The 24,136-nt window shown below is 37.5% G+C and overlaps 1 protein-coding gene across 1 annotated transcript; it reads left to right on the forward strand.

Annotated features, from left to right (window-relative positions):
• The first annotated feature begins 39 nt into the window (after positions 1-39).
• TMEM168 (transmembrane protein 168) lies at positions 40-23,910 on the forward strand. The gene is made up of 5 exons (XM_074605861.1): positions 40-1,302; positions 12,538-12,680; positions 14,827-15,101; positions 19,232-19,833; positions 23,050-23,910. The coding sequence occupies exons 1-4, from the start codon at positions 166-168 to the stop codon at positions 19,777-19,779; spliced, it is 2,103 nt and encodes a 700-aa protein (XP_074461962.1). The 5' UTR covers positions 40-165; the 3' UTR covers positions 19,780-19,833; positions 23,050-23,910.
• Positions 23,911-24,136: the final 226 nt, after the last annotated feature.

Raw genomic sequence — 24,136 nt, forward strand, 5'->3', positions numbered from 1 at the left:
ATTTGCCATTAAAACTTTTTTAATTTTTCTTCCAGGACTTTGGTGATTCTGGACCACTGTTACTGAAATGATATTACAGAAGGCAGCGACTGCATTGTGTTTATTGGATGAAACCCAAATATTTACTTTCAGTCAAGTGGGTAAAACCCCCTAACTGCAGTTTACATGTGTAGGTCACTGCGTTACTGTGTTAGTCATTGTCTCTATGCAGCAATGACAAGGCTAGAAGAAGCAAACAGAGAAGTGAACATGCACTCCTCCGTCAGATACCTTGGCTATCTTGCCAGAATCAACCTACTGGTTGCCATTTGCATGGGCCTTTACGTCAGGTGGGAAAAAACTGCGGATGCACTGATTTTGGTAATATTTATTCTGGGGCTCTTTGTTCTTGGAATTGCCAGCATACTATACTACTATTTTTCAATGGAAACAGCAAGTTTGAGTCTCTCCAATCTCTGGTTTGGTTTTTTGCTTGGCCTTCTCTGTTTTCTTAACAATTCTGCCTTCAAAACGGATGTGAAAGAAGAAGCTACCAAATATTTGCTCCTCTCCGCCATTGTTTTAAGGATATTATGTGCTCTGGTTGAGAGGATTTGTGGTTGCATCCATCATCGACCGACTCTGCTGACAACAGTTGAATTTTTGGAGCTAGTTGGATTTGCAATTGCCAGCACGACTATGCTGGTAGAAAAATCTATGAGTATTATTCTGTTGGTCATGGCTTTGGCCATGTTGATTATCGACTTACGTATGAAGTCTTTTTTGGCAATTCCAAATCTGGCAATTTTTGGAGCCATTGCATCCTTACTCTTTTTTCCATCACTGCAAATCCCCACAAACCCATTTGCCTTGGCATGTTTCTTCAGCTGCCTGATTTCAGATCCCCTTCTCGACGTTTACTTCAGTGGACTCTCAGTTACTGAACGATGGAAGCCCTACTTGTACCGTGGTAAAATTTGCAGAAGGCTTTCTGTCATCTCAGTTGGAGTCATTGAACTAATCTTTTTCATTCTTGCAGCCTTTAAACTACGTGATTTGGATCTCTGGTATTTTGTGATACCTGGTTTTTCTATTTTTGGAATTTTCTGGATGATCTGTCATGTCATTTTTTTTATAACCCTGTGGGGATTTCACACAAAACTAAATGACTGTCACAAGGTATACTATACCCACCGTGCAGAAAACAACAGCCTTGACAGAGTTATGGCATCTAAAGGAATGCGTCACTTCTGTTTAATTTCGGAACAGCTAGTATTTTTCAGCCTTGTTGCAACTGCTGTTTTGGGAGCCGTTTCTTGGCAGGTAAATAATAATCTCTTTATCTTGATGTCCCTCTTGAGAATGCTCCTGAGAATTGTTGGCTCCTTAGAATTCCTGTGACATTTGATGGTGTGCTGTGGCTCAGCAATTTGAAGTTGGAACCCTTGGTTTCTCTAGCATGCTCTTCGAATTTAACACTTTGTGCTGCTTTGTCTGTGGCCTGTTAAGACAACTGGAACATACCAGCTTCTTTATGTGGGCAGAATGGGAAGAGTTAATGCTTCCAGGGGCAAAAGAAGTGTGCAAAGTATTTTAAGTTTGCCTACTTAACAAAATGATTTTGCTTTTGAATTTATTGTGCCATAAAACTTGTTTTCAAAGTAAATCACTGTGTTGAACCCTAGTTACACTCACTATATTGAGGGCTTTTCTTATGGACTATTTCAATGGAATCAAGGAAAATTCATGTTTTAAGAATATAATTTTCAATAATTTTGCTTTGCATTTAACCATTAATGTGGAGTTAGGTTAGCTGATAAAATAGTAAATCGTTGGCACGTGCTCTGAGTGTCTTATTTTCAAATCTAGTTATGCACCACAGGATATGTCCTCTGAAAGACCAGTTCTTAAAATCACAGTGTTTTTTTACTTTTCTTTCCATTTCTTAATTATGTTATATTTTCTTTAGCAGAAAACATACGTTTCTCTCAAAATGCTCAGGTTTAAGTACATTGTGTGGTGTCACAGTTGCAGTAGGGTGAAAAGTGAGTTTCGTGTCTATTTTCGTTTTTAAGCTTGTCTAAAAATCGATGGCAATAATTTTTTTACCCATGCATCTCTTAAATGAATGACATATATATAATAATAATATATAAAAATTATGTATTATTTATGGCAGATCCAGTCTCCAGAAACTTCTCCTTAGTGTTTCCAGTTCATTCCTGCAGATTTTCTTAGATTAAATAACCTTGTGGATACAAGGTGTTACAGAACTTGGTGGAAAAGAAGATTTACAATTATTGTGTGAGGTTGTGTGTGTTGGGTTTTTTTGTTTGGTATGGGTTTGGTTTTGTGATTTTTTTTTTGTTTGTTTGGGTATTTTTGGTTTGGGGTTTTGTTTTGTTCTTTTTTGCGTGAAGAGCATTAGAAGTTAACAGGCAAGTGTGGAAGGAAGTCTAGGTAGTTTTGCTCTTTCTTTGGAAAAGTATCAGCATGCATTGCTATAGTGTGTGAGCTTGCAGAAAGGACAAAAGGAAGAAATAGAACCAAAAAGAAGTAGGTAAGAAAAATCCCAAAACTGTATTTACAGAAAGTGAAGGTTCTAATGCACCAAAAGAAATGGGAAGGTGGTTTGGGAGAAACAATAAAGATGGAATATCAGCATGCTAATATTGCTGACTTCCGTACTTTCTCTTATGAGGTGTGTGATTTTATCAAAATGCTAGTCTTCAATTTTTAAATGCTAGATGACTGTTTGTCAGTAGAAGCAATTTTTTTACCATCTCTATCAGACAGTCTTATTAATTTCTCTGTCCTTGCCCTCCTCCTTTAACATCCTGAGACGTGTTAGTTAATAATTGCATAGTTTTAAAATTACTTGGATGGAGTCACTCCACCCCGTTACACCTAACAGAGCAGTAAGAACAACTTAAGTGTGTAAGTTGTCCGGATAACCACTGGAGAGAGGCGGTTTCTTTTGGTGGCACCCAGAGCCTGTCTGCAGGGAGTTACAACCACCAGCCTTGGACAGACTCCTCAGGAGAAGGCCTCTCTTTTCCATCCATCTGCTTAAAGCACACAGGCACTTCCTGAAGGAGGACTGCTACATTCCTGCAAGCTGTGTCCGTAAGAAGGAGGATTGAATTCACACCCATCTTGTTACTTTTTTCTCTTCACTTTGATAATTCTTTGCAATTTTTTTCTGTCTCCGTCCGCTGCCCCAAAATAACTGCAACTGTTATGTGTCTGATAATTTTCTCTAATTCTGAAGAAGTGCTGTGGAATGACTTGTGCAGAACTGTTCACAAGAAGCAAACTGGAAATGCATTTAAAATCTTAATGTTTGTTATTGGCGTCCTGTGTGTAAATAAGATAAACTGTTGCCCATCACCTCTGTCTGACAGGTTGTGTATTTGCCTATTAAGTGGGAAAAGGAGTAGTTCTAGTGTCAAAAAGTGAAAGGCATCAGACCAAATACTTTCACTTGTCTGGAAATTCAGGTTTTTATAATAATCATCATTTAGTTTTAGTAGATAGTTACATTTACATTTCTTTTACTATATTTCTATTTCTTTCATCATGTATTTCTAGTAATCAATTAGGTTAAGTTTATGAATGTGGTTGTCTCCAGCTAAAATAGTTCCTACTTCAGAAGATGTTATGATGTTTGCCTTGCAGATCACTGTGCCTATTTCATCTGTTGTCAGAAAATTAAATACTTTATCAGACCTGTCCAGAATATAATTTAATAGATGGATGTATCATTTATTATAGTGATAGCAGGAAACTGTGGCCTTTTCTGTATTTTTCTGGATAATGTCAGGTTTCAAAATAATTAGAAGTAAGAAAGCAATGATGCATGTGCACACAATTTACACTCTTGCAGAGCATTTGTTTCTTTAAGGAAACCTCTAGAAAAAAAAACCCAATTATTCTTCTTTGTAGGGGGGAATTCAAGACCTTGAGACTCTACTTCAGAATCTTTTGCTGGATTTTTAAGTCTGCTGTTTCAGGAGGTCTAACAAATTCAAGCGTAATGGAGCAAACAAGTTTCTCTGCTAAATATATACTTTCCTTGTAGTGATTTATACATATTGTAACAGTAAGGCAGCAAATCAGACTGTTAGAGAATACTCTAGCTTTCCTCTTTAAAAAGCAATAGTTATTGCTAAATACTTAGTGGGCTGGGATTTCAGGGTTTTGTTTGGGTTCGTTTTGTTTTTAAGAAAACTTCACTGTAGAAGAAAGCTGGTGACATCACTATGGGGTAGAAAGAGATGGGGCTGTGTTAGATGCCTTTCCATGAAAACATCAGCTTAGTGTTTACCAGTGGTCAAAAAAGCAAATTAAATATTGGGAATTATTAGGAAAGGACTGAGGGTATCATTATGCTGCTGTATAAATCCATAGCTTCTGTATTTTGAATGACTGTGCAATTCTTACTTGCCATCCTATAGATAAGAAAACAAGTGAAGGTTCAGAGAAGGGCGACAAAATGCATTATAGACACGAAGCAGTTTACGTGGAGGGAATGAATAAACAAAGATGCTTCAGTCAGGAAAAGAGAAAACTAAGTGAGAATATGATGAACATATAAAATATGTGTGATGTGGGAGAAGGTAAACAGTAAGAGACAATAAACGATCAGTTCCAGTGCAGAAGTTGAGGGGAATCAACTTGTCAAGAAGCAGGTTGGAGCCAGAGAGGTGGGAATAGTTCCTGAAACAGAGCTGAGTTGGCTCTGGAGCTGTTTATCGTGGCACATCATGGCTGTGCGTACCGAGTGGTTGCAGAGGCTCAGGAGGAAACTGGGCAAGTTAATGGAAACAAATTCACTGAGGTTTATATACTATATGGAAATTGTGTCTGGCTCAGGAAATCCTTGAACCACCAGTGGTTGGAGAACTCAGGAAACATAGATGCTTGGTCTGTTTTACAGTCTTTCCTAGGCATCCGTTTGGCCTCTTTGGAGACCAGACATTCTTATAGACAGACCTTTGGTGCAGCTTAATACAGCCACTCTTACATTCTTATATTACGGAATTTCTTTTTACTTAAATTTTCAACCTTTTTTTTTCCTTACATTCTCTTAGCAATGCCAAGTATTCCTCAGTCACCAGTTCCTGAAAATGTTTGCTTTTTTAAAGTTGTTTAAACATTTTTTATATGTGTAAGATTAACAGTTTTCAGTTTTTGCAACTTCAGTTTGGGATTTATGTAGTTGTTTTAGTAAGTGTTAATTATATCTGAAGTCTGTTAAGTACCACCTGGAAGGTGAAGCATTTTTTATTTATACCTTTCCTAACTCTGAAGATGTACTGAAAGCTTGTTTAATGATACTGCATTTGATAAGAGAGGTGGCTTGAAATCCCTTTTTGGTCTGACATTTGACCTCCTATATAACAAATAGAATTGGCTAAAAACCTGAGCCTTGGAAAGGTACTTTTCTAACAGTTAGCTGTAAATAATTAGCCCAAGCATATAAAAAGTCTAGCTCAGCTGTGTGTGTTACAGCCAAAAATGGGGTGGTGAGAGGGGTTCTCTATCATGGAAGACTTTGTTACAAGCACATTATATATGCTTTTTTAAGCTGTAATATCTGCGCATCATATAAATCTCAAGTGTATGAAAGGTCAAGACCTAAAGAGACAGTTGTCTGCTAATTGTTGGCTAGAAGTATCCTATTTGATTAAAATTGCCAGAAAAATATCAAATCTCCTTTTGTGTAAGGGCCTTTAAAGTGGCGTCAGTTAACTCACTGTTGCACACACGGTATTTCGTGACTCATGCAGAATTGTTGAGGCTGGAAGTCCTGTATGCCAAAGACTTTTCTTTACAGGGACCTTACCCCTTGTAATAAGCCATGGGTTGAAAGTCTCCATTCCTGGTGCTTCAATATGTGCTTGGGAAGATCTGTGGCTCCTGAGAGCGGAATCTTTCTCCAGCAGATCAAGCTTTAAATGTGAAGAGCAGAATTGTCAGGTCTGTCTGAAACTGAAGGATGAGCTCAGAAAGCACGAGAAGTATAAAAGTAATTTGTTAAAGCTGGTTGCATACAAAAATGGAGTAACAGCTTTTCAGTGGGGCGTGTTTCAGCTGGGACATGGTCTGCTTCTGAGAATAATCCCTGCTTTAACTGGAATGGAAAGACACCTTGACTTGTTAGTAGGAATACATTGGAATGTTCCTTGCAAAATCTGCAGGAAAGTGTTCTGCACCTGCCTTTACATTTGTGTGAGTAATTTCAGTCAGATCAATAGACTCCTTAGCACCAACTTACTAATTTCAGCAATTACTCACGTGCCTGTCCATAATTAAGCTCTTGGATGGGACAAGATCCAGCAGAAGTCATGCAAATGACTTGGCCATTACTTCTTTCAGAAGCCAATAAAATGATGAAAAATTTGCAGATGGGAGTCTTGGAATTTGCAAGCAAAGGTCTTGTAAAGGTTTGGAGGAATCTTTTTCTCAGAAATATAAAATCAGATTTTGTTAAGTGCTCTATGCCAAGGTAACAGTACCAGTTTTTCTGAACTACTGGCCAAAGAAAATTATTATCCCTGGAAGACCTGTGTTTAATATTACCAAGAGAAAAATGAACTATGTCAGAGTCAGATAAAGTAATGGAGTGAAGTACTTTCAGTACATTATTCTTGTTTTTAGTGAATTTTATGGGTTAGTAAAATAATAGTATTCATTATATGCTTGAGTACTTAAACGGAGAGTAATATTGAACTCGAATTATTCATGGAAGAAAAGTTAGTCTTTTGTATGTATGAGTATTTTCTTGTTTTGGGGAGAGGTAGTGATTTTGTAGTATTTATTGTGGTGTGGTTGGTGTTTCTTGAAAGATCAATTTACAGTGCCTTAAGAAAATTAAAGATGGTGACTTTTTTTAACTTCTCTAAAAACAAGCTTATTTTCTGAATAGTAAGAAGTTTTCTAAGTAACATCTGTATTTACTTGCACATACTTTTGTTAACATCACAGATTAAATAACTTTTTTTGAATGCAAATAATATCCAGTCTTTGTCATTTTCCCCTGCTTTTCTTCCTGACTTGTATTTTTAATCCAGTCCTCCTCAAGCTTTGCGTGTCCAGTTTAATTCTTTTTCTTTTTTCCCCTGGCAGCCCTGCTGCATCCTCTGGCCTCTCTCTGTAGTTTCTCAAATAGCAATGCCACTCCTGCTTTTTTTTTTTCCCCCTCTCTGTCAGCCTGGTCATCTTTAGTTCCCTGTCACCACCGCTTCCAAGGGCCCAAGGTCATGATGGGGATCTCCGGTGACAAGAGAGAGAAAGTCTTCATTGTCAGTCTAAAGTATGTGATTTACGTGTTAAGCTTGCTGTCAGAGTCTCAATAATTTCAGAAATCAAATTTTTATATAAAAAAAAATAATCAGAAAGCCATTTAGTGTCCTTTTAAATTGACAACCACTTCAGGTTTTGCTGGCACAAATGCACGTAGACTAAAGCACAGGCTTTCCCATGGTTAAAACAGGAGTCAGGGATGGGAAACGTAATGTATTAAATCTGTCTGCCAGTGAACATGATGACTGTTTTCTGCAAACTGTTTTCTAGGTTTTCCCAGTGCTGTTTTAATAGTGAGAAGTAATGGATTATTTATTGCTCTTCAGAGACTATTCTTTCATTCAATAGCTTGTTATAAGACTGTTTCTTCTGCTAGTTGATTTACATTGAAACTCTGCAAATTTTGTCTTGAAGCTTCTTTTTACCCGTAATAACGTATCTTCTTTTCATTTGGAATAAGCTATCCATCAAATATTTGTAGATTAGTTATCACATTATCCGTTTTCTACTGAGCCTTCTCCATCGTGGAGCATATACTTCTTTGTTTTTGCAGAATGACTGCAGAGGAGCTAAGCAGATATATATATATATATATATATATATATATATATATATAAAAACCCCATATATATAATATATACAAAATTATAAAATATATATAAAAATTATATATATATATAAAATAGGTGAATATTATTCAACTTTCTAAGTTGATGGTCTGTTACATATAATCCCAAGCAGCCGACCCTAGGTGGCCCTGCTTGAGCAGAGGGTTGTGCCAGCCCATTTCCAGAGACCCCTTCCAACCTTAACCATTCGGTGATTCTGTGATCATCTTAGTTGACATATGTTTAGTAATTTATTTCTGTTTTAATCAGTAGGGCTCTTCTGTAGGTCTTTGTAACTGGCTTCCAATTTAAACTAGCGGGAGGGTTTGGGGTTCTTTTCTTCCTCCTTGTTATTTTCGTCAGTCACATGTCAGTAATGTTCCATTGTTAATGGTTCCACTTCCAACAGTGGTTTACTCCTTGGGACTGGAGTTGTCCTATCTGTGAGTATAAAATTATATATCTTGGCTGTAAAATACCTCTGAATTCTTCTGGTGCTTTAACAGTTGCACTTAACAATAAGTGTGGCTTGAAAAGCTAAAGAAAGTAGAAAGATAATACTACTAGTGAAATCTCACCGATCTTTTATTATCTGTCATGTCAGTCATCAGAGGCAAGTACATTTTTTTACCTTTTCTACATTATTTGAAATGAGAACTGTGTATTTGAAATGACACTGTGTATTTCCTAAATATTAATTTAGAAGAAGACAGACAAAGGCAAAAAAACTCCAAAGACTAAGAGATTAAATGGCTTCTCATGTTTTTTGTGGGTTTGCTCAGATGGTGCCTGTCTTCTGTTTGCTTTTTGAGCAGTCTGTCTGGAACCAGTGAGCACTGAGAGTACGGGGATGTGCTGCAGCTGAGATCGCCAGTGCAGGCGAAAACAGAATGAAAATGGCTTGAACAGATGAAACAACAAAATCCCTTTCTGGCTTCACCTATGCATCGATGGCCATCTGCCCTATTAAGAACCAGTCATCAAATCTTTTGGATTTAGTAAAGCACTGACAGTCTCCACCTGGCATCTTAGCTGTTATCTTAAAAGAGGGACCTATCTTCAGATTTACAGTAATTACTAACTTAATTAGATATTGGTTTTTGCTATTTCAAGTTCTTTTGGTTAGATGTTTTAAAATGCCACCAGTCATTTTTTTGCAGCCCTGAATTAAAATACTTTATTATCTTACTAAAGAGCTTCTGTAATCATCATTAATCATTCTTATATTTGTTAGCAATACATTTCTTCTAAATCAAAACTGCTGAAAAAATGCTGACAGCAAGTGCCAGCATCTTTGCATTAGATAGATGTTTATACATGTAAAATATCCATATCCATAGTGTAAGATGGCCACTAAATGAAGATTAATTTGAACCTTCAGGTGGAGCTGAGTTGATTCATAATACTATTTCCCATTCCCCTTTAATACTTGGTACGAACTAAAAGCAGGATACAGAGCAAGATGGATCACTGAGATGATCCATACAGTTTCTCTGTAGGATCCTTATCTCATACGTACTTACAAATTTTCTTGCCAGTATCTTCATATTAGTCACAGTAATTTCAACAATTAAATGTAATATTTTTTATTTTTTTTTTTAGAAGTCAGACTCAGTCAGAAGCTTGGTGAAATTATTAATCTTTGTGATGATCTCAAGTTGTGTTACTGCAGAACACTCTGTAGGCTTAATAACTTGCACGTGTTTTAGGGGATTAAGAAAACACAGGGAGTGTTTAGAACAAGATGGTGTGTTGGAAGAAAACTTTTACAATAAAATTATATAAAGTAATAATATAGTAGTATTCTTTAGGATATTATGATAGCTGTAGTTTTTATGGGCAAGTGTGGTTTTTATTTTGTAATATGTTCACTGGGACCAAAACACTAATGCAATGTAAGAGCCGTTTGCTCTAACAAGATCCAAGAAAACTTGTATTTATATATGATGGAAAAGCTGAATTTGTCATAAAAATGCATTATAATACTTCCTCATCCACGCATTCAGTCTTTCCAAGGTTTAGAAAATCCTCTAACTAACCGATCATGAATAGAAGCTTTTCCAGACAAGCACTTCAGTTTCTGCAGGGTCTTCCCTTTTTTTTTTTTTTTTTTTTTTTTTAATTTAAAGCAAATTATCCTTCTGGTATCTACCGTTGCAAAAGTAAGTCTCCAAATCTTGAAACTAATTTAGCTAGAGAGCTCCACTGTTTCATCAAAGTCGTATATTTTACAAGGTTTCTATAGAACAGAAATTAACCAAATCTTTGTAAGTTTTTATTGCTGCCGCTCTGAGTCCTTTTCAGAGTGCATTTTGAAAACTGAGGCACAAAAATGAGCAATATCTGCTGATACATTTGAAACAAAAATTGTATTGTCTTAATTACAGGATTCTTTTTTCCTTATTAACAACAAAACAAGCTGAGGTTGCACTATAACTGTTACACTGTTTTAAGCTTTCTTGTCTTCTGGTGATTTCAGGTAATTGTATGGATTTGGGGAAAATTAATTCTGAACATCCTTGTTCTCTGACACAAAACTCAAGACTGCACTGTGTGAATGCTTCTCTGCACTTGTCCTCAATACATTCCATCCGCTCGCTCACTCGTTGATCCTGTCCCTCTGAGTGTAGGCATGACTCAGGCAGGGGAAAGCATGCATCTGGAGTGATGCAGAGTACCCCCTGAGATGGCTAGGAAAATGATGTACATAAAAGTGATTGTGAATCTCCTATTATTATGTATGTGTGCTTCATAGGCACACATTGCTCCTTGTAGATTCAAATTATCAGCACAAAACGTCAAATTACGTTATACCACGTGAAATCGGATTGCAGTATTAACACTACCATTATCACCTGTTGATGGACTTGTTATATCCGAACCAGTTTTCTAGCTTGAATGTTAGCAAGTCAATAAGTGTATTAATTGCATTTTTATGATAAGGTGTGCAGGGCTGTGGGTAAAGGGAAGCTCTTGGTGGTTCTTCTGGAACTGGATTTGATGTCTCCTCAATGTCACGTCTTCATGCCCTTGAGAGCTAGAAGCTAAATAAATAAACTTTTCATTTGTCAAGAATTGCATGAAGCATAATAGGAGCTGTATATAGTTTTATAGTGGTTTCAGATGTTGGAATTTGAGAATAATGCTATCAGTTAACAGTTACCAGTTATTTGAGAATAGTGCTATCAGTTAATACTGCTATCAGCTAGTTATCAGTCAGTATCATATTCTGGTGTTTATTTGTGGTTAAAAATATTGCTGTCACCATTTCAAGCACACATAGGTGGAATTCTTCTGTCAGAAGTATAATGGCAAAGGGTATTCTTCCTTAGGGCAGGAAGCACATTAGATGGGTAAAGCTATTCTTTCGGATTAAGTTGTGCAGTGTTTACCTGTTTAAAAACTGAATATAGTTGAGTTATTTACCTTTGTCTATGTGTTAAGTTGAACTACCAGTCTACATCAAATCACTGAGTGTTAAACAATAAGGCAATATCCAGATTTTTAAAAAACATTAATATTGTAGTTTCATGCAAAGAAGGCAAATAAAATATAGATGTGGTCAGAGGCCACAGGACTCTTCTCAAGACATAAATCCATAGCTGGGAATTTATTTCATTTGCTGCATAACAAACTTCAATGTTTAATAACTGCACCATGGATATTAAAGTTCTTGGTTAATTATACATTACAATACTGTTTCTACCTTTCCTAAAGCATTTAATGCCTCATTAAACCCAGTCACATCGTGTTAAAATAATTAAAATGAATCTCTGTCTGTTCTGCCTGTCGCTGACAGGTGGCATTTCAGAAGTCCATTCTTGTTTTGCTAGTACTAGGGCTTGAGACTTGACTTTTGAAACTCACTTTTTCACAGAAATCATCTATGTATCAGTGAGTGTAATCTTTTTCAAAACTGCTTTTTACGTACAAAACAGGAAAGCTCAATAGACAAAGCACAAAGCTGTGCGAAGGCTACAAAGTCGTGTAGTGGATGTCTCTTCTCATCTGATGTTTATTTAGCTGATAAAGAATTGTCTTTTTAATTCCAATAATGTTCATAAATTTTCTCACAAGTCATCTTTTGTGTGATACGTAGTATTCCACGAAGAATATTTTAAAAACTCCGGTATGAAAAAGCAGGAATAATTAAATCTATATTTTTAATCATGCAGCATAGTATGCTATCGTCTGATGCTAGGTATATAATATTCTGTGTTGTGCTTACTGATTAAGGCCTGATCCTGCAGATATTTACAGATACACTTCCTTTACGCCCATAAATAATTTTGTGGCATTTGATTTTCCTGCTTAAATGGGTAAAGCTAAGCTGTTATCAGGGCTTTTAAACGTATTCATGTGCTGTTCGTGTTTTCGGATGCACTCCTTTCAGAAGAGTGATCCCTGCTTACCAGCTACCTTCTATACAGACCCCTAAATTGGCCTTTCATTTGTCTTTAGAGTACTTCACCGTGTAACATGTGGAAAAATAAGTATACATTATGTATGATAACTTGCATGTTTCAGGACCCAATTGATTAAATTGATTTGATTAAACACAGGGAATTATTCATAAAACCATGACCAACAGATAGGAAGGATTTTTCATGCAATACCTAAATCTGTCTGTTTTCTTTTTTAGCCAACCAATGGGATCTTCATGAGTGCATTTCTCATCGTTTTACCTCTGGAATCCATGGCTCATGGCCTTTTCCATGAGCTGGGAAACTGCTTGGGAGGAACGTGTGTTGGGTATGCCGTCGTGATTCCCACCAACTTTTGCAGGTATAGTTACTGTGTATTGCAACTTCATGGTACTGTTAAGTGTACTGTTAGCTTGTAGAGGCAATGCAGTGCTGTTGCTTGTATTTTTCAATAATTACATACAAATTTAAATAATAGGCAAATAGTGTATTTTTCCTTTTCCTTACCTTCCAAAAGGAATGAATCACTCCACCATTTTATATGTATCTAATTTGCTTTTGGAAAACCAATGAATGCTTTACGCACCAATCGTGCATAAGCACATTCCACAGTCTATATCTCACGCAAAGGAGGATTGGGGCATTTGACTGAGTGCAGATATTTTATAACAGGAGATTTAATAAACCAGACAAATCAGTTTAAAACAATTTTGAATTCTATTAAATGAGATGGTGTCTACATTTAAAAGACATTAAAATTAGATTTGCGAGTGGACTACATGTCAGTTATTGGTATTGTGAATTTACAGCTGATTTTTCATGCAATATAAATGTTACCATATGATAAATGCTTAGGGGTGGAGGGATTGTACTATTATTATTTGCCCATTTGGGTGCTTTTCTTAGAAGCTTTAAACTTACGAATGCCACTTTAGCTGTATAATTAAAATTGTGTGTACACCTTTTTTTGCTAAACAATAAAACAAGAGCTATGTAAGTTATCCATGTGAGTTACAAGAGAAGCAAAGTGGTAAGTTGAAATGAAAGGCTTAAAAATAGAACTGCCCAATTTATGAAAACTGCCCAGCTTGCAGTATGTGTAATGGATTCAGTGGACAGGGAAAAGAAAATAATGGGCAAAAAAACAGAAGCTAGTGTGCTGATCTTAGATCACTGTCTCTTAACAAATTTTCTGAGCTTCAATCTACAATCTTCAGCTGTGCACTCTTTTAAAAAAAAGTCCATGTAGTCAGTTATTGTTAGGGATTAAAACAATACATTTTCCAAATTTACATTACAATAGAAATAAATTATTTTTGTTTCCATGGCAATAATTTAATTCTTTTATTGTATTATGTTATTCTAGCTCTGCCAGTGTTCTCTAATTTCTGAGTGAATGAGATACTCTTGAGCAACTGTTTAGGACCTGACAGAACTAAACTGTATTAATAAAGTCTGACTGTTTCAGTAATGGGCCCAGTCTTCACTTGCTAAGACAAACAGTAATGATTCAATATAATTGTAGTAGTGGAACGTTAGCCTTCGTGAAGACACTAGACAAGTGAGAAGGTGTGAAATTTAATTAGCAAGACCAAAAAAGAAAGCAGGTAGCTTTACACACTGACTTGCAAACCAAATACATGAAGAATACATACATATATACAGACAGAAATATGTATAAAAAACAGAAGTCGTGTTTTCTTTTAGGAGAGTAAGACCATCTCCGTATTTTCATCCATAAAATCTGTCCATTGCCCAGGGAACCCAGGGGCTCTTTTGTTATATATGCACATTCATATGCACATACACACATATCTATATGTACATGGTTTGTTCCAGGTCTAGTTTGTAATTTTCTTAGAACTTTAATTTTATAAGGGAATACCATCTGAAACATACTTCTGATGCTGAAAGATCGGCATCTGAACAGCACACACAAGTAAGAATTACTGTACTTGTGTGAGTACTGTATTAAATAACAGCTAGTTTGGAACAGAGAGAAAATAATTCAGAATATCTGAGCAATATGTGTACTTGGATTTCCCTTTAGTCTATCATTGGAAACCAGTTTGCATGATATTTTGCGCAGACTAGCACTCATTCCCCCTGCATTTCTTTCCAGTTGTGTGTGAACAAACGTCTGTGTGAAGGCAGTCCTATTTCAGTGGGACTTAATGAAATCGTTGAAGCCCACCATGTTCACATCACGGCTCCTCTCACTCTCCCTCTGTCTCAGCTGCCAGAATGGCATGGGGCTGTGTAAGGAGTACCCTTTGAAGTGAAGAAGTGTGACAGAAGGAAGGGGGAGATTGTGGTCCCTCGCTCAAATACAGTATTTTGAATTGTTTATAAACTGTAAATATCAAGTCTATTTGAATTTAAAACAGTGCTACTACATAGCAGAGAAAATATGCACAGGGTGAAAAAAAAAATCACCAACTGCTAAAAGTCCACTAAGCATGAAATAATTACAAATCATAATCATAAGCTGTTTTTCTTTTCTTTAGTCCCGATGGCCAGCCAACTCTTCTTCCACCTGAGCATGTACAAGAGTTAAATCTAAGGTCTACTGGCATGCTTAATGCCATCCAAAGATTTTTTGCATATCACATGATTGAGACGTATGGTTGTGATTACTCTACGAGCGGACTGACCTTTGATACCCTTCACTCCAAGATCAAGTCTTTTCTTGAACTTCGGACAGCAGATGGACCCAGACACGATACCTACATTTTATACTACAGTGGACACTCACATGGCACTGGTGAATGGGCACTGGCAGGTAACGGTTCAGGAAATTTTTTTAGTAATAATTTTGGTATTGATAAGCTTTCCAAATCAAATAATTCTTTCTTTAAAAAATCATACTGTATTGCAAAACTTTGAGGTTTTGATCACATTTATTATCTGATAGTCCAGAATGGCAAAGAACCACCAGTCTTTGGCGAACAGGTTTATACAAGCTCCTGATAGGGAAGGAAGAGAGCAAAAACGTGATTTCATATTCCCCTTAGAAGTCAACAACTTCACTTTAAAGATCACTTTTTTTTTTTTTTCCAGAAAAGTAAAGTGGAAATGATCCCCTCCTGCTCTAAAGATAGAATTCCCCTGTATTTTGAGGAATATTTGTTCAGTATAATGAACAAGAATAATCTCTTCTCATTCCCTGGACATGGCAGAGTGAATTATGCAATGTTGTGTGTCACTGTGTCAGTTAGGCTGTCATGAAGGACTGCATTTCATGTCCTTAAGATGTGCCCTGTTTTTTTTTGTAAAAGAATCAATCAAAGAAATAGGAGGCAGGTATACAATCCACACTAGAAAAGCAGGTCTTCAAGCATATAGCAAACCTTGTATTGTGAAAACAGATCTGGTTTGCTGACATCCTAGAGTTTGGGAGTGACTGTGGGCGCAGCGTAGCCTCAAGACTACAAACCCCCTATATAAAGGCCCGATTTAATGCCTTGTCATATGCTTGGCATTGACTTCACCATTTCCCCTTTTCTTGGCCTGTTTTTGGCCTCTTTATAATGGGCAGTCCTATCTCAACTGTATTCTTTGGTAAACCTAACGAAGTTTTCAAATCATTGCTAGGTTTAGCCTTGCTCTCCTGTTGCATGGAGCTGGCCGCCTGAGGTTGCTGTGTGCAAAAAGTGAATCTTGCAGTAAATATATTGAAAATATGCAACTTCTTTTGTTCCTGGGACAGAATTAATTCTCTTGGATTTAAGCACTCTGCCTGCGAGCTCCTGGCTGTTTGTCAAGAGTCTCTCTCTAGTGGCATGTGCTCTTCAGCAGCGCAGACAGATGTTAGCTTTGCGTGTGGTCATGCTGAGACGTTCAGGTACGGGTCAGCTTTCATCTGGAGGCTGCTTTCCTGCTTTGGTGTGACTCCGTGCCTGAACTGTTAGACCTGCTGACTCTGTGCCTGAACTGTTAGACCTGCTGAAGAGCAAGGTGTATTTTTTCTCAAAGGCTTCATCTATATCGGTGATTTTAAAAAGACATAGCTGTATTCTGAGCTTAGTGCGAGTGATGTACCACATTGTACACCAGGGGGGCTGAATGACTTCTCCGAGAAGAGGGTGGTTTGTCCATAAGAGCGGCTGCCGCTCCATGCAATTGCTGAGCGTGTCCACACGTTGTGTGGAGCAGACTGGCAGCAAGACTCTGCCTCCCACCCGTGCTCCAGCCAGCACCATAGACACCGTTAGCTTTCTAGCATGTATAGAGCAAAATGTTGCTGCAAAAACTGGACAGTTTTCAGCCCAGTCCTGGCTTACATCTGGCCAGCCTGGAGCATGACAGAGGAGGTCAGGCCTCTCTATATCTGTTGAGGTAGATGTAGCCTAAATTAAACTCTGTCTTCACTTTTAGGATAAGGGCTAAGGTAACCGTTAAAATAAAAAGAAAGTCTCTGTGCTAAAAGATATAGTATATAAAGGCAGAGGTGTTCAGCTTTCTCACAAAGCTCTTTTTCAGTTCTCTATCTAAGCATATCTTCAGCTTCTACTTGGAGATATGTATAGTCACATAAAGGAGAGGAACAGGCAGCTGTCACAGGTCTTGCATCCTTTTTTGTGATTAATTTTAGATAAATCATGGAGTGCAACCTGATACTCCTTCCAGATAGCACTGCTCCTGGATGTAACTTGGAGTATAAACTGAAAAGGTGAAGCCTGTTTGATTGTGTAATTGTACCGCATGTCTTTGACAGTGGCATTTTGTGCCAGATGGAACATTTGGTCATCAGCTCCAGTATTGAATGTGCACCATGCTCTGACCTCTGGAGAGAATGAAGCGAGATGGCAACAATGAAATACAACATTCGGATCTAATAGAAAAAGTAATGTCTCACTGCCGGCTTATGCCATGATGTGACACAGCAGTAGCAATGTAGTCTTCACTTTGTAATGGCATCTTTTAAAGGAGGCTTACTGGATTTATTAGTTCACTAATGATGTTTCTCTGTCATGGGAAGCTGAGATGTAACACAGTGGTGTATAAAAGAAACTGTTAACTAGTCATGCATAAGGTATGAGCAGTCAAACGACCTGGGAGGTCATGTTCTCTGAGCAAAGGCAAAGGCAAGAGCTGGGCTAATGAAGCTTTTGTCTCTGTGGCTGAAACTGTCGGCTTAGCTGCCTGCGAAACCTGCCAAAGAGCCAGTCGTGGCCAGACACATGGATTTCTTACACAGCTTGGTGCCTAAATCTTGCACTGGCCAATGTCTCCATGTGTTTGAGGTTAGTAGGGCTAGAAGCTGAGCAAGTGTTTGCGTGTGCGTATGAAGGATGAGATGGTTTTCTTCGGGCGCAACTATCCAGTACTGTTTTGAAATCACCTGCAGCCCTTTGTAGTTATATTGCAATAAAGTTTATTTATCAGCCTTTAAAACACAAACAAATAAAGAATTTTTTTATTGCTAATTGACACAGAAGGCTTATCTAGAAAAGGGAAATAGCTTCTATATAAGTCTCTGCTTGTAAATAACTTCAGCAATTTGGGGATCATGTACCAAGACAAGTCATTACTGTAGATTTGTATATTAAGATTTTCTTCGGTACTAAATTTTTCAGGTTTGCTTTTTTTTTTTTTTCAGAAAGTAATTTTGCTTTTACTTTAACAGATAGCATGCTCAAAGCTTTAACTCTGAGCTATTAATTTGAAGCACTTTTTTGTCACCCCTTGCAGGTAGAAATGTAAGTGCTGAAATATGCAGCGATTCTGTTTAAGGTTCATCTGTGCAGTTAAATTCCTACTAATGGGATTTTAAACACTGCTAAATATACTTATATTCCACAATTACAATCACTATGGAATTAAAATGCAGTTATTTTAAATCACATTTTTCTACCTTTCTCATAAAAGTCTTCGTTTCTTTTTAAAGTTGACATTTTCAAACTAGACTGTTTTTGTTGTAAATCTGTATCATAGCTCCAACATGCCAACATCTAGCCATATCAGTTCTTCGCATTAACAGTCACTATGGAGTCAGTCGAGATTTATTCACTTGTTCACAAGGCACTTGAGTAAGTAGTCTGCTTTTCAAAGCTACGTACATCCTGCGCTATCCATTACACATAAGCAGAAATCCTCCCCGCTACGGGTAACTTGGTTTAATTGCAATCTGCTCTTTTAAAGCATTGTTGGAGCGAGAGCTGAGACGGAACATGAGAAGTTGGACACTGTAGTTGCAAGTGTTTTCTGAGCTGATAGGAAATAAATATTGTGGACAAATTCCTGTGAGATTTTTGTTTCATTGAGTTGTGAATCCGTACCAATTTTAATTTTCTTAGAGCTCTGAAGACAACTGTGTCTATAGAGTGAATCTCTTCGTTTCTGGTCACATGATTTTTTCAAGCTAAAGCGATGGTTATGCCTGTAGGTGGCTTTCTCATTTTGCTTCAAACTGTTAGCATGTGTTGTGTTCCAAAGTCCTCTCTTTTCCTTAAAAGAGGAGTCCTTTTTAATATTAATAAAAACATATTAAAAGAAGTGGTTTTTTTCCATTAGAATTATTGAGAATTTAATACCAAATAAACTCTATTTCAGGTTTTCTTCCCTTGTTTAGCTATTTCCAGATTTCTTCAGAAGGCTGTAGTTTCTTTCACCTCTGAGAGAATTATTTTTATTTTATTTTTTGTTGGTTGGTTCGTTGGTTTTGGTGTTTGGTTTTGTTTTTTTTAATCAAGAGTGAGTTAAAGGCTTCATCTGCCACAGCAAGTCAGGTGGAATCAGTTAATATCTCTCTGGAGATCTGCAACATCTATAAGCAGGGAGGATCAGTTGAAAATTGCCGTTATCTCTGTCCAGGTGGTTAAAATAAGGGATTCTTGGAACCCACAGTCAAAATTCTACAGAGGTTTCTGTTTCTTCCTGCTAATCTTAAATATTTTTTCCTTGTGGCAGGAGGTGATGCTTTACGACTTGACACACTTCTGGAGTGGTGGAGAGAAAAGAATGGCACTTTTTGTTCTCGACTCATCATCGTTTTAGACTGTGAGAACTCTCAGCCTTGGGTTAAAGAAGTAAGAAAAGTAAATGACCAGTATGTTGCCGTGCAAGGAGCAGAAATGGCCAGAGTCGTAGACATTGAGGAAGCAGACCCTCCACAGCTCGGTGACTTCACCAGGCAATGGGTTGAGTACAACTGTAATCCTGACAGCAACATCAGCTGGTCTGAAAAGGGCCGTACGGTGAAAGCAGTGTATGGTGTGTCAAAACACTGGAGCGACTACACTTTGCATTTGCCAACGGGGAGCGATGTTGCCAAGCACTGGATGATATACTTCCCACGTATCACCTATCCATTAGTACATTTGGCAAACTGGTTTTGTGGTCTCAATCTGTTCTGGGTCTGTAAAGCGTGCTTTAGGTGCTTGAAAAGATTGAAAATGAGTTGGTTTCTTCCCGCAGTGCTGGACACAGGACAGGGTTTCAAACTTGTCAAATCCTAATTAGGAACCAAAGAGGAAATTAAGTGAGAGCTTTGGGAACGTTCTCACTTTACGGTACTTACAACTTTTTATATGACTATTTTTCTCTGAAAAAGTCTGCTACACTCACTTTTTTCAGCTCTTTGAGCAGCTACAGTATATGCAACAGTTAGAAACTGCGATCTTAAACAGAAGAGGGTAGGACTATGATATTTGAGTTTTATTACTGGTCTGTATGTACATATGTAAGAGACTTATTTAATATGACCACGCGTTTTGGAGACAGTTCACGTGTTCATATGTGTTACTTAAAGCAGCCTTTGTTCAGAGTCACCAGTTTGATGGACAACAGCCCCTGTGAATATTCTAGCGTGCTTGTTTGCCATTTATATCCACTATAAGGTTCAAATACAGGAAAGGAACCAAGCTAATACTCAAATCTATTTATATGTCCTTGAAATTATATGGTGTGGTCAAGGGTATTATAAAACAGCACTGAGCCAAAAAAAAAAAAAGAGAATGAATAGCTATTGTAGGTAAGTAGCTACAAAGAATCTTTAGTTTTATTTGCTTTTACATCTTCAGCCCCTGCCTCAGTTCTCTGCTGCCATCAGTGGAAATTTGCCACAGAAAACAAGGAAATAGGACAACTCTCTAATGTTCTGATGCTGCTTGGACAATGTTTGCTGAAGTGCAGCTTTAAAAACTTTCAGTTTTACTTTCCAATAACTTGCTGGTAATCTTTTTTTTTTGTGTGTGTGTGTGTAAATATTCCCAGTAGTGAATTCATATATGGAGTGAAAAGTGCACTGAGAGTTTTTCCCTCACCTGTTAGGGTGGTTCTGTCTTTTCCAGGCTCTTACTAGTTTGTATTTTGAAAAGCTACCCTGATGAAAAAAAGAAACAAAACCCCAGGAATTTAAGAAAGAAAATAATCCATAGATAAAAAATAGAAATACAAGCGTTGCCTTGCTTCCATGTTTATTTGAAGTCTTTGCTGTGCCTAAGACCTTGGTTCTGTAAAATGCTGAGTACAGGATTGGGGCAATGCATTCATTATCTGTTAAAATCACGAGCAAAGTTTTTCAGAAAGAATAGATTATTCCCTTAGGACAGGAGCAAATCCTGAGTATTCCTTAACTCTGTTCTCCCAGCCACAAGGTCCTAATCTTAATCCTTCCAATTACAAAGCTGGATAAGAGTCTAGAAATCCTGCCCCCGCCTTTCCTTTTCAGTCAGAGAAGCTGCATCGCTTTCTGGTCTTGTTTTCTCAAGTGCAGAAAATGAGAAGTGAAACAACTAATCGGCTAAGACAGTGCAATTTGTAGTGGGTTGTTTGCCTATGTGTGTGCAATCCAGTACACCTAGAGTTTACTTTTTTCTGTTTCCATCGGTATTTTTATTAAAAAGTTAGGTATTAGCTGATATTTGTCTAAAATATAACTTATTAATTTTTTTATTTAAAGAACTGAAAAGAGCTCTTTAAGTCTTTGCCATCAAGGTTTTTTTCTAATTCCATTTGAACTTTTTAGCCAACTAAGTTAGAGAATCTGCTAACACTTGATACCTTTTAGTAACTCCTGAAAATAAAATGTGTGATTAAATTATGAAATCTGCAATAGCCAAAGTAATTTGAGCTCACCAACTTCAAAATGGTGATTTTGTAGGATTTGCAAGTGACAGCCACTAAGTTTCTTCATTGGTTTGTATTACACAACTTTTTTCAGCAAGACACACGCTCCCACCCCACTTTGCTTTTCTCTGTCCCTTTCCATAAAGTGAAAAGAGGATAAAGAAATGAGATGAGGTATCCTACCACCATTCAGTTCCATGGGGTCTTCTCCAAGTAAATGCTGTGATTGCAGCTCTGTCAGGGATTTGAGAGGTGGCTGTCCTCAGTAAGGCCAGAGGCCAATTGCACCGTCTAACTTCAGGTATCCAACTTAAGTTCCTAACGTGGGAGCCTAAGGCAGGAGTCATCTCATTTAAATTCAGATGTCTGAAAGCTAAACACCTGAACCCATACTAGTGACCTGAACTGCTCCACTGCTCATTAACAAAGAGAAATAAATATTTCCAGAGGAAGACTCATTTGATCTCTGTTTTAGGTTGAATTTTCCTGTGGTTGTGCGTATTAGATTTGTTTTGCTTTTTCTTTCATATGCCAGAGGTCAAGCAAACAAATCCCTTATGTCTGCTGAATAACTTTAGAGCACTTCTGTTCTAAGTTGTCCTCTGGAGCCTGGGTTGAGTACATAAGCTACTCATTCAAGCACACAAATTTGATACTTGAAGTTAGGCTGAACGAGCATCCGTCAGGTCTCAGAAAAGCAGCACTGCCTCCTCTGCAGAAGTCAATTTTCAGCCATTTCTGATCAACAACCCTTGAGTATAAAGATTGCATAAAGCCAATCATTTGGTTTGTACAATCACCGTTATTTTGACTGCTATTTCCGTAAAAGTTCATCTGATTGCATCATAAACTGTTCTGACTTCAGCACTGGAAATTTTTAACAAAATCCCCATAAAGCAACACTGTAATACCCGATAGTCACCCTGTGAACATTTGGAAGTCACAAGTTAGTCCTTTCTGTTTTGGAAAAGCTTTGATTATCAACCATAACACTTCTTGCAAATTATCATGGGTAAATCTTACTCTGTACCCGCTACTGTTACATTTTTATGGATGTCATCTGTATCTTTCTTTTTTTCCATCAAAGAGAATAGGAAAAGTGTGGGACTCCTGACCTGCCCTGGGGCTGTGAGCAGGGTCCGCTCTGTGGCTCCGGGCGGAACAAACCCAGCAGTTGGTGCTGATCTTTTGCCTGTGTTTATTAAACGGTTTCCAGCTTACTTATCAAATGGTTGGATTTTCTCTAGGATACAGCAGGTGATCTTTATCAATTTACTGAAAATTAGATAAGGAGTCAGCTAAAAATAGAGCAAAAAGATTATTTGTAAAACTGATCCCGTGTTTACAGATTTGTTTCAGTTTTCTCAATTAAAGGACTCTAGTTTTCTGAATTTGAAATAGGTTTAACATGAGCTGCTTTTGATTTTATTATTTTATAAATGGCAAAGGCATGGTGAAAATGCTGACTTAAACTAAAAGAAATGTTTACAGCCGTTCAAAACTGTTAGGCCTTTTTGGACAAAGAAACCGTCCTGTGTGTTTCCAAACACAACAAAACCCAGGGCGTGGGATGATGAGCCTCAGGAATTCAACAGTGTTAATTCCCTACTTTTACACCGACTAATACCAATGCATCCTACCGTGTCCCTTGTTCCCAGGTGGAGTTTTTCTCCGGCTGCGGGCACTGGCACATCTCCACCGCTCTCTGCCCAGCCCCAGGCGTGTCCCTGAGGGACAACACACCAGGAGCTCCTCATCCCAGTGAGGAGCGAGAAGTTATCCCTCTGCTCTTCCCTGCGTGAAAGGCAGGGACAACACCCGAAAGAGAAATGTAAATCTAATTCCAAAGAATGTTACATGTGCTATCAGTTACAAGTTGCTTTTCTTTAGCGGTAACATGCCGACGAATTGCCTGGATGGAGAAAATCTAAACTGTTTTTTAGGGGCTTGTCTCTGTACTGTATATTCAGACATTTTGTTATAAAGGTTGCTATAAATTTATATCACGGCAGTAATTTTATGTTGACTGTGTTTCATTTACCTTCTGTACAGTATCAGCCTTGCTGAAACGTACAAATGCACTAAGTCCTACAAATTGAAGTATTTAAAAGGAATTTGAATTGCAAATTCACAGTAGTATTTTTCTCTGAACAAGTACTGGGGGAAAAAAAGCCATTCTTCCTTTTTGCACTACCAGACTTAAGTGTTTGCAGTTCCTTGTGCTTTGTATGCCTTGTGATTGTTGTTGTCCAGCCTTCAGTTCAAGTTTTTCACAGAAACAATTCCTTCACCTTTATTAAGTTTTCCCTTTATTTTGCAAAGGCATAATTAATGCTATACTAGCTGTAAAGCCCCTCTGTTGCCAGCAGTAGACAATGTAACTAGGTTAAATTTCTTGTTTATAAATACTTTTGGGGGGGAGGATTTTTACTGGATGTACTGATTTTAGATCTGTAAATAGATTATTTTTTGTGTATTTGTGATATTGCTTAAATATATTTTGCTGGTTTGGATGCTCATTTCCATTTCATATTTTTGTTTATACCTTGATCGCTTCCAAAATTTCCGTGCTTCCTCTTGAATTACACGGGCGTTTTCTGTACGCTGGTTTCAGGTGGTTTTTTTAGCTAGAAACTGCAACAGGGTTTACTGAAAATACCCTAAGGATTATCTGTAGTTTTAACAGTTTAATAGAAACGAGAAATATTAGCTTAAATTATTAGCACAGTTTTCACCTTGTCATAT

This window comes from Larus michahellis, chromosome 1, assembly GCF_964199755.1.
Source record: "Larus michahellis chromosome 1, bLarMic1.1, whole genome shotgun sequence".
Taxonomy (NCBI): Eukaryota; Metazoa; Chordata; class Aves; order Charadriiformes; family Laridae; genus Larus; species Larus michahellis.